Source organism: Poecilia mexicana, unplaced genomic scaffold (assembly GCF_051168715.1).
Source record: "Poecilia mexicana isolate PSO_F unplaced genomic scaffold, ASM5116871v1 scaffold_4, whole genome shotgun sequence".
In the NCBI taxonomy this organism is placed as follows: domain Eukaryota; kingdom Metazoa; phylum Chordata; class Actinopteri; order Cyprinodontiformes; family Poeciliidae; genus Poecilia; species Poecilia mexicana.
Genome location: NW_028263373.1, coordinates 8,412,961 through 8,424,358, shown reverse-complemented (window position 1 = coordinate 8,424,358; position 11,398 = coordinate 8,412,961). Strand labels below are relative to the sequence as shown.

Here is an 11,398-nt window from a genome sequence, read left to right as displayed (position 1 = left end):
TGTTGATTCCACCAAATACACATTCTGGTTAGCACCTTTGAATGTTTTATTTTTATTAAACACTGTATTGGCTTCTGCAAACAATTAAGAACAACAACCAAAATAAATGTTTATGTATGGTAGCCAAATTTAACAGACTATTAGATGAAGTGAATACTCTTGATCAATAATGACAAAACAATGCCCTGCCGGGAAGCTTTGGATCTTTCCATGACAGTGAATGGCACTTGGACGCGTGCAGCTCTCCTAAGTGTTGCAGCAGACGGAGTTCCCCGTATGGCAAAGTTATTCCTTTGAAAGCTGTTTCCATGACATTTCAGAGTTTTCCTTTTAGTCTTTCCAAACGACCTCTTCATAGATTTACTCAACATTAATCCTTATATATAGAAAAAATGTTTATAAATGTTTGCAACTGGACCAAATCAGTTAATGCTGAACCAAATGCCACAAGATACAAAATGTCTGGATTAAAATGGTGAAAATGGGGTAAGGTTTACCTCGCCATGCACCTTATTATGGCTTATTTGATTCATTATGGTATTGTTAGCACATTATTATGTGGAGTTTAAATCTCCTAGTTGAGAGGCAAAAGCTACAAATTATTTATTCTCCTGGCTGGTTAAAAGTTAAAAAGATTTTTTACTAAGCAAGATGGTGGTTTCTAATTGGACAGAAGACAACAAAAAAATGTAAAAGATTATATAAAAAAAATACCATGAAATTATTTATATCCTTCTCAATAATTGCTAAAAAAAAAACGTTTTCATCATTAGAGCAAACAAGCCCTCCTTGCTGATCGCCTTTTTGACTGTTTCCATTTTGAAAATTTGTCACAGTGCCACAATTTTTTAAGATTTAGGCAAAAAGCTAAGTCTTTGACCAGTGAAATTTCTTACACAAATAAGACTCTGAATTAGCTCCTCCTTCAGCCAAACCACAGCCAATGAAAATGCAGGAAATCATCTAAATCCTGGCACAGGATTAACTTTCCATTGCAGTGTTTGAAATTATTTCTCTATTCTCTGCAGCAAGCAGGGGTTGCAGTTTACTGCACCTTGCATCAGAAGCAGAAGAAAACTTCTTCAAGGCGTATGGAGGTGAAATGACAAGCGCTTGTGTTGCCCCCAAAGCGACCTTCTGATGCCACCCTGGGCATCTACCCATATGTCCTATATCCAAACCCACCACGCAGAGTCTGCTCCTAAACATTGGAAAACAGCTGCCGTTACATTTGACTGTATAAATTTATATCAATCAAGGACTCCGGTGTTTATTACTCACCCGCTCTGGTGATGAGCACCACTGACACTGTAACGACAGACCCATTGTTGCCTGAGAGAGTCTTGGACGGACATTAAAGACTAGGCCACTGACAGTTCAGAGATATTTCCACAGTCATTTCCCAATTGCTTTGGACAGTGCAGAGTGAACAACATATAAACATTCCTTTTCACTGACTGCCTACACCCACTCACACATGTGCACACTCACCAGGCATTAGTGCATTAGTATGCTGAAGAAGCTCCTAAGGTTGTATAAATACACATTACCTCAGCCGTAAACAGCACAGGAACCTCCGTCTTAAGTCATTCTCACCGAAAGCTGCAGCGCTAGCCTCCACACGGACAGATCTTCTTCTTCTTGGGCTGATTATAGGCCGATCTCACCTGTTTACAGCTTATATTAACAAACCAAATCCAGTTGGGAGCAGAAAAAGGGGCGCAACCATATGAGTTCTTTTCAAGAAGCCCGGCTTTAATTGTTGCAATATGCTTCTGTTTCAAACTCAATGAATCAGTGGCCATTATTCAAACGCTCGAATGCACATTACTTCAATATCTGATTACTTCAGTGCTTGTGTTACTCTAGTCGGGTCCCCACATGGGGATGGGAGAGCAACCTAATTGAAGACTTACTGTGGCCTGCACCTGAATGTTTTTACGTTTTGTTACATCAGAACCACAAACTTCGACATCTGCTATTGATATTTTTGTGACAGACCTACACAAAGTTATTATGAATGCTTAGTGATAGAAAAAAAATATTCGTGGTTTCCAAAGTTGTATAAACATATAAGTCCTTTTCGCTCTTTGACCCCTTAATATATGTTTTAATTTGAGTAAATACAACTGTGTTCCTCCACTTCAAAGTTGTGTGGTTGACTGTGTTGGTCTTTCGTGAAAACCAAAGATGAATAAATCTTGTAGTATATAAGCAAATGTACTGAATGAACATTCCAAATATTGTGTTGTTTAAAGTTAATATTGCCATCATTTACGTCTGTTTTTAGAGGCAGCTCTGAGAAAAACCCAAGTACATGTTTGAATTATTGTCATTATATTAGTGAAAAGGGTTAAAAACACCAGTCACGTTGCGCTTCCTGAAATTGGTCAGATTTTTTCTCTTTTTTTTATTGATCAACAAGAAATATCTGAACGTTTTGTAAAAGCAAAATGCATTAACTAAAAGAACGTAGTGGCAAGTTTAAAAATGACCAAACAATCAAAAGAACACAAATATAGTTTTATATATTTATACCCAAAACGCCAACCTACACCACGTTATTTTAGCAGCACACTGAGGGAGAAAGGACCACAGAAGGAGTACATGAGAACATAAAAGCTTTGGGGTATCTTGGGAAAACAAAATAGAAAAAAAATCCAATGACTTTAATGATAGAAAACTTGTTTCTTTAGTTTTTTTTTTCTTTGCCAATTCTGGAAACTAGAAAACGGTGGAATGCTACAGCTCTGACACGTCGACTGACAACAAACTCCTCATGCCATTTCCTAAACAGACACGACTCGAAGCCATTGCTCTAAGATTCATCCTTTTACAGCAGCTCAACAACACATTTGGCTAATGTGCATTTTGGATCTAAACAGCCGAGATGTTGACGTTAAATTACAGTAACAACCTATAAAATGCGACCGAGGGCAGAGTGGTTACACCAGCTCCCGTGTTTCCGTGCGTTACAGTTCCAGGAGACAGTCCGTGCCAGCGTAGTCTGGGAGATTAAGCTCATATTTTTTCTGAATGTCATAGGGCAGGAAGCGTCCAGCCAAGAAATGCTTCCCAGAGAAGTTTAGCGCGCACTTCTTTGGTGCCATGAGTGAGATGAGAACTTCTGGGTTTATCCCATCCTGACTTGGTTCCTCTGCATCCCAACCTGGGGAAGACAAAATGTTAGTATTTGCATGAAAGTTGCTGAAGTCGAACTTTGATGAACACAGACTAAGCTAACAGCAACGCAAGATTTATTCTTCACGTCTGAAAGCAGACCTGGAAAACTCAGTTTTGGAAGCCAGGGTTCCCAGCTGGGTGCCCTGCGGCTCATTTATCCTGCTTTGTTTGTTGGCCTTAAGTCAGAAGCACATTATTAAAACCTTACCTGAGGGCACATCCACACTGACAATGGGAATCTTGATTTGCTTTAGGGTGACCAGGATGCCAGAATATGGCTCCTTAATATTGGATGAGTCTGCCTCCAGGCCTAGCATGGCATCGATCACTAGGTTGTAGGCATCATTAATGAGTTGCACCTGAACAAAGAACAAGTCGGAGTGAATAATATAGTTTTAGTTCAATATAGTAATAATTCAAACAGAACATTTAGCCAAAGTCAAACTTTTTTTTTCTCCAACTCCATCCTCTAATGGTAAGGTTGTTTATTGGAATCTAACACACACGCAAAACACACTCCGGTGGGATAAAAGTAAATATTTTCCATCCATTCCTAAGATATATTTATGTTTTGATGTCTAATATTTCTTTTTTATCTGTGTTTTGGTGTGAGAATAATTTAAATCGCAGGTAAACCATTAGTCCTGCTTCAACAATTAAACTAGAAATACAACAAAAAATGCATGTTAATTTTTTTTATTTATTTTTTTTTAGAATGTCCAGTTATCCATTGGCTATTGTAATCCCTTTTGGCTGATAAAACTTCAGTGATACGGTTCTTACAGCCATTTACAAGAGTTCGAGGAATGTTCACTCCAGTTCTCGCTTTCAGCCGTGAGATGTTTTAAGAGTTTCACATAAAACTCCAGGACTTAATCCATTTCTTAATTCTCAACCAGGTACTAGTGGTCCTACTTGTATTTTTTTATTTTTTTTTTAATAATTGTCATGTAATAGGGCCCATTTCTTCTTCAGCTGTAATTTTTTATGCACTTATATCAACAGCAGCAAGAACCTCCAGTTAGTTTCATGATGACATTTTTAGGATTTTAAGAGTTTTTTTTATCATCTTCTGGTCTGCTCTCATGATGGCCATATGTGGGCATGTTGCCAGTTGTTTTGAATGACCATTAACTTTTATATTATTTTTCACACAGTAAAATGGCTGATTTAAAAGTTTTTTTTAGATCGTCTTTATGAATCGGATCCTAGACACTTACAGTCTTATGCCTTGAGGCCTCAGGCAGCTCTTTCAAAACCAATTAAATGTCTGTGTTATTAAAAAAAGGCAAACCACATTCAAAATGCTAATATTGACTTTGTAGCTTTCCCAAGGCTTAAGCAAAATGAGACACCAAAACCACCAGGAGCCTGTCACAAACACAGTCCATAGATGAAAAAAAAAAAAAAAAAAAAACTTACATTTGGTTTTTTGTGTGTGTTTTTTTTTAGAATGAAAATATAATTAAACTTGATTTAAATGCACAGATTAAAAAAATACTTTAACTTGCTTAAAGTTTTAATTTAAAAACTTAATAAGGAAGAGCAGTGAGATATGATGAGCTGTGGCAGCTGCAGCAGTTGTAGTGTTCGTAGTATTTGTGGTAGTCACAGTAATAGTAGCGGTAGTAATAATAGTTGCAGTTTTGGACAATGGCAGCCTCAGTACCACCCATACATGTACAGGATTTGAAATAAGTTTCAAACTAAACCAACTGTAACCACAAATGGAAAACAGTTTGGTAGGACAAGGTTGAAGGTCTTGCAAAATGTACTCTGTTAAACAGCTACTGACCTCCGTAGGGAGATAGGAGAGGAAAGGGATGTCCATCTTCTCACACTGAATTGTGAAATCCTGGTGCAGGCTGTGAGAGGAACGTTTCGGGTGATAGACGGTGGGCTCATAATCCTGCACCAGAAACAGAAAAACATGAAGATGGAGAACAAGAGAGAAAAAGGTTTTTGCCAATGCTCTCGGGACTCGGTGTGGAAAATTTCTCGGTGCACACTTGACCAGCAGTTCACTGCGGGGAGAAAATACTATTGCACCCTGATCAGAAGTTGTGGTTTCAACAGTCTGTTTTCTGTATGAAAATTCCCGTAATAGCTGGAAGCTGAGAAGAGTAGAAATCCAGACACCTTCTGTCTGAGAGGTGTGTGATGCTCAGCAGGAAGCACCTGTGACCATGAATTTTTCACAGTCACAAAGATAAATCTTTAAGAGTCAGCAGAATGAGTGCGAGTTAAACTGTGTCGGTTCGTGTTTAAATTTCCCTTTCCCCTTGCTGTTTTTACATTAAGGGTGACTTTGTCGACATCTTACTTTCACGTAAACTTTTAACACAAGGATCCTATGATGTGCATCTACCAAGGCCTTTCAGGTGAATGACAAAAGCAATCCTAAAGTGCATCGAGTTAGGTCTAGGAATATGTGGATTATGATCTTAAGGACACTTTTCTTTCATTTAAATACGTGGCAGCTTATATTTATGTCAAATGTTAATTCCATTATTCTACAGAACACTATAAGACTTCAAGAGCATTTTAAGTATCAAAGTCAGCTTTATAGAGGAATTGGACACATATAGACATAGAAATATGTAAACTCTACAGTAGACAAAAAAAATAAAAACACACTTCTTTTTAAATGGTTGGCTAAATAGCACAAATTGTGCATATTTTTGTTTACAGGTAGAGTATCAGACTGCTCTCCCAATAAGGTGTTCTTCGTGTCCATCAGAGAGGAAGCTCAGGACAAGAAAGTCTTTCTGTGGAGGTTGGTTTTTGCAAATAGCTCTTTGTTCAACCGACGGGTACAGTTTGTGTCCAGGATATGTGGGTTCTGCAGAGATATATCTCAGTCCTTTGATGTGGGAACAGAAACAGCATCTTATTTGTTGTCACATTAGAATGATGCAGTGTTAGGTGTTTGGGTTTAACCTCATCTGCCCATTGAGAGTCCAGCTGGTGGTGAAAATGCTCTTGTCAGTACACCAGACCATAAAATAGCATGCCGAGTCACACTGGTCCGTGCCACTCAGTGGGAACAAGGCAAAAGAGCACAGAATAACCGCAACACGGTTTTTCCTGTTAACATGGCTCTGTGTTAATGGTCCATTCCCTCTTGGTGTTTGTTCTGAGGATAACAGATTCAATATATCTCCCAGTAAGCTCACAGCAAGTACACTTAGTCTGTATCTGTGGTTCCTATTTGAGCTAATACCAGAACTGGCAGTGAGTGTTGGTTTGGTATTTTGAGACGTGGCAAATATAGCTTGGTTCATGTACACTCACAGCTTCTATGGCATATTTCCACCAAAACTCTTTTGTTTTTTTTGTTTTTTTTTTACCCAATGTATTGAAATTTTCCATATGAATTCATTTTGTGAGTTAAATTACGTAGGTTCGTGTTTGAATTGCCCTTTCCCCTTACTGGGAATTACCGTTGAGCAGAAAACGTAGAAAAAAATAGATTTTGTCAGGGTTAGTCACTGGACCTGGCATTTGTTTGACCTGAACAGAAGTTGCAGGCTGCAAATCCAGAGAAACTGAAGAAGAACTCTTAATGACTGTTTGTAGAGTCATTAAGACAATAGCCAGGAAAAATGGTGCAGAAAAGCTATTTTCCCGTAAATGTTCACATTCACCAGCGCCAAGCTTCCAGCCCTTGAGGGATGATGGTGCTTTGTAGAGTTTAGTTTTCAAACACACGACATTAACAGTAACAGTTTGTCATTTTCGTGTAAAAAATGACCAATTAAAACGACACACGACATTAAAAGTAACAGTAAGTCATTTTTCTGTAAAAACAATACAATTTTCCACATGTAATAACGTGTCTTCTTTAAATAGTGTGTGCAACCTTCTGTCATTTACTTAACCCAGCATTAAAATGTAATTCATGTGTAAAATATAAGGGACTAATATTATGGAATTTCAACAAAGAAATATAATTCACTGAATAGTGAACTGCATTGGCTTATGTTGCAGAATTAATCTTTTTTTTTTTTTTTTTTTTACTTTCAAAGCGTATTAGCTTTAATAAAAACATATATGTACTTTGTTGTGCTGAATTGTGTTTTCTTTCATATCAATGAGGAACCTCATGATTTACACAGGAGTCTGAATAAAGGTTGACATGTTTGTGCGACATGCAAATGTTGGATATTTCACGTTCATTTCCATACTTTGTCTAATCACATTTACAGCTCTGCGTCAGGTGTGTGTGTGTGTGTGTGTGTGTGTGTGCGTGTGTGTGTGTGTGTTACGTGTGTGCGTGTGTGTGTGCGTGTTCTCGTGCATGCATGTTTCTCTCATTCTGGTGTGCATTGTCCTGTTGACAGGGATCTCCTCACACTTTAAGCACATGTACTCTTTCACACAGACAGTAGATCTGCTGTTCAAAGTTAGCGCCATTTCTCAACTCAGACAAGCATGATCCCCGTTCAGCTGTGTAAGCTGAATTGTCTTTTAAAAACCAGAGAAATGAACATGTATTTATGTAGCACAGGGTCAAATAAAACCAATGTATCACATATATACCCTTGAATATCTACGTTTTGTTACGTTTTAACTCCACACGGATGAAGCTAAAACTATTCTGCTTCAGGAGTTCTGGGATGAACATATTTACAAAGATTTATATCTTTAATGGAAAATGTACGTTTGTTGTGTAATTTTGGCTTAATTGAGGCTTATTGTAATTTTTAAAGTCTGTATACTCCAGATAACAGTTATTCAATTACTAAATTAGTTGATGATTATTTCAAAGTTTTAATATTCCATTGAACACAATTAATCCAATTAACTGCTTCAGTCAAAATGGAGAGTTTTCAAAAACAACCGTATCAAAATCTTTGTTTATTCATTCTTGTGATGAAATCATATGAGAGGATTTGGAGGAGAAGACTCCATAAAGACGAATTTGCCTGCTTAAATCAAAATCCCCCAAACACGTTTGTAACTCGAAACTGTCCACGCACAGTAAATCTACCATATCTGAGAGTTGCGTTAAAGTGAATGAATGGACTCCATCCTAAGCCAAAGATCTTCAGACTTCACCTCTGACGTTTCTCCACTAATAAAGTCAAGGACTAAAACGGGATAACATCGCACATTTAATACGAGAGACGCTAAAATTGTCAGCGATATATGGAAGTGATGGATCGCTGCTCTTAAAATAAATTGTCTTGACATGTCAGTCAGTGTGCGAGCTCCAGAAATAACTCCAACATCGCACCGGGTGGGTGCGGGGGGGAGTGAGGCAAAGCTTCAAGACGCTTTTAATGGGAGTAACAATGGCATGATATCATCATGACTGTCTGAGTGCCCTTGCAGAGAGTGTAATGGGATAACTGCTTCAAGCCGTTTACAGGAGCCGAAATGAAATTCTGTAAAGCACTTAGGGCCTGTATACAGAATCCCCTGTTAGTCGTGACACACGTTAAAGTTTGGAGATTGTTTTTCATTTGTCTGAATGACTCGCCAGGCTGTTTTTAAGACCGTTTTAACGAATCATTTCTCAGACCCACATTAGTCACTTTAATATGTTTGGTTTGTATTTACTTACGAATATGCGGAGATGTCGGGCACACACTAGGCCGATGGAGCCATTTTGATCTGGACCGCAGATCACCAGCACTGTCGGTTGCTTCTTTGATAAAGCACTCAGTGGATAGGCCTGAAGGGGAGACATAAATGTGAAAGATAAGTAAAGCAAGGGAGTGCTATTTTTCTTACATAGCTCAAATTCTCGCTCTACGGGATATCTTTCCTGCCCACAGTCATCACAATCTCGACTCTGAAGAAACTTGGTTAGCATGAGTTATAACAACAATTGTTTTAACTAAAAAGTACTTTTTAATAGAATCAGTTGAACTGAGTTGAATCGAGGGCTCCACGTTGGCGCAGTTGAGCTAAAGAAGAAACATGTCAACAAGAAATAACAAAAGCCCCAAAACAGAACCATGAGGATCGCCACGGAGAAATCAGTTTGAAGAAGACCTGTAATTTGAAGCAGCCACGTGGAATCAGTGATTTCAGATCTGGTGGTCTTTTGTATGAACGGTTTAGGTAAGACGAACAGTTCAATTCCCTGTGCCACTTTACACCCGAATATTATTTCAGACTCTTTTAATTGACCGCCAACAGTCGTTATTGAGATGTATTAAGAATGTTACATTTTTCCAAAGCAGCAGTTAGCCGTGCAACCGTCATCTTCTCAAGAATATTGGTGCGAAATGCTAAAGAAGTTCAAAACTAGAGCATCAGCTCGGTTCTGGCACTCTCACCTGTGGTTCTCATTCAGCACGGGTTATCCGATCTTTACCTCAGGCTCTTCATCATTCTTTAAATATTAGGCCACAGAATGCTGCTGCTGCTGCTGCCAGAGGAGGCTGAAAATGGCACCAGCTACACTGTGTCTATGAGAGACAGTCTATTATCATTAAAATAACCCTGGCAACAGTGGAAAAAATTCCAGTTCACTCTTCACGGGATGCCTCTGTATATATAACACACCTTCTGTCTCCATCCCGACTGCTGTGGGCTGCTGGCGTCTGTCTTGTTTAGTGGCTTCAGTCTCCCTTGTAAATCAGCCCGCACCTTCTTAAGGCAGACAGGTATTCGCCTGCGGGGCTGTCTTCCTGAGAGACCAATCTTCCGTCTCTCTCAAATAAACCAAATCGCCATGTTAGCGAGAGTGTCTTTGAGCGTATGTACACGCTCACTTTCAATAAAATGGTCCTCAGTCATTTCACTCTGACTTTCCACAGCTTCTTCAAAGTACTAAAAATTGAAAAGCAGTTCTCAATATCAGATCAAAAATAGGACACCATAATGAATTTGTTCACTTCGCTAGAACTGTTAAATCTATACTTCAAAGTTGTTACATGTATATTTTAAAAGAGTTACTTGTTTTAAAGTCGACAGACTCTTCCAGCAATAGAAACGTGTGTATCGTGAGAAGGAAGTGTCCATGGCCTAGTTCGCAGCGCTCATCCATCAAAAGCAATAAAACGTAGCCGAAAATTCCTCCACTGTGTATAAAACTCATCTACCTCCATTTTCAACTCAGTCTTTCACCACGGCAGCAAGTTCATGCGGGGGAAACAGGCCATCGTCCACGTCGGATAATTGGATGGATAACAAGACTCCGAGCGCATTAACTAGAGCGATGAATCCGGAATATGGGAAAGCGGCTGTTATCTCCATCATAACAGCTCAGCGGAGAAATAACCACGGTAACTCAATGAGATCTGAGGGAGATTGTTTCGCCTGCCGTGGGCCATGTGGGATCGATCGCGGGGTTTAAATTGGGCGTCTGGGTGACGATGGAGATCAGCACACGCAATAAAAACCAGAAAGTATTCTTTGTACTTTGTAGAAACAAAGGAGTGTGATTGTTTGCTTCTCTGTTTGTCAGTAGGTTAATTATGAGGGCCCGCGTCGGTGATAATTAAACTTGGACAAAAGACTTGGTTTTGCTAAAGTAAGATATCGATAAATGAAGTTGTCAATTAAATGAATAGTGTGGCCTATTTTTAGTTCTCAATACTTTGCAGCATCACCTTTTGCTACAATTAGAGCTGCAAGTCTTTGGGGGAAAATACTTCTGCCAGCTGTGTTCATCTAGAGTGTGATACTTTTGCCAATTAGTCTTTGCGAAAAAGTTCAAGCTGAGGCAGATTTAAGAGACTGTGGGTATCAATTTTCAAGCCTTGCCTTATATTCTTATTAGGACTTGTGTTGAAACTTGTACTGGGCCATTTTCACACATGCATATGCTTTGAGCTCAACTGGACCTCTGGCTATTTAAAAGTCACTTCTTTTGAAGCTTCTAAGAGGGTTTCTTTGCCCAGTGTTTTTGATCTGTCTCATCATTCTTATCAATATCACCATCTCTGTTGAAAAAAAAGAAAGAATCACCCACAACATGATGCTGCCACCACCGCGTTTAGAAATTGGGATTATGTGTTCAAGGTGATGCGTAGTGTTTTTTTTTTTTTTTTCAAACAGGTCAGTATTTTAGGTTCAGGGGCACCTTCTTCATTTTTTCAAATGTTCCTTCTGCTTCACAGTAAGTAGAAGGAAGAAGTAGATTTAGAAAATCCCAAGTTTGTATTTTCGGTGTAAAAATAGGGGAAGATTTAAAAGGAATTCATTCTCTTGCAAAACAGTGTATACGCTTGTCAGCAAAGCGTGTTTTTGACTATCG

The 11,398-nt window shown here is 38.8% G+C and overlaps 1 protein-coding gene across 1 annotated transcript in view; it reads right to left on the bottom strand.

Moving 5' to 3' along the window:
• Positions 1-2,381: 2,381 nt before the first annotated feature.
• yjefn3 (YjeF N-terminal domain containing 3) overlaps positions 2,382-11,398 on the bottom strand; it is a 63,631-nt gene continuing 54,614 nt past the window's right edge. Inside the window, exons 3-6 of the mRNA XM_088004884.1 lie at positions 8,753-8,863; positions 4,979-5,092; positions 3,392-3,542; positions 2,382-3,169 (exon numbers count right to left, since the gene is read on the bottom strand). Coding sequence (XP_087861010.1) covers positions 2,973-3,169; positions 3,392-3,542; positions 4,979-5,092; positions 8,753-8,863 — 573 coding nt within the window. The 3' untranslated portion in view covers positions 2,382-2,972. The remainder of the gene's footprint in view (positions 3,170-3,391; positions 3,543-4,978; positions 5,093-8,752; positions 8,864-11,398) is intronic.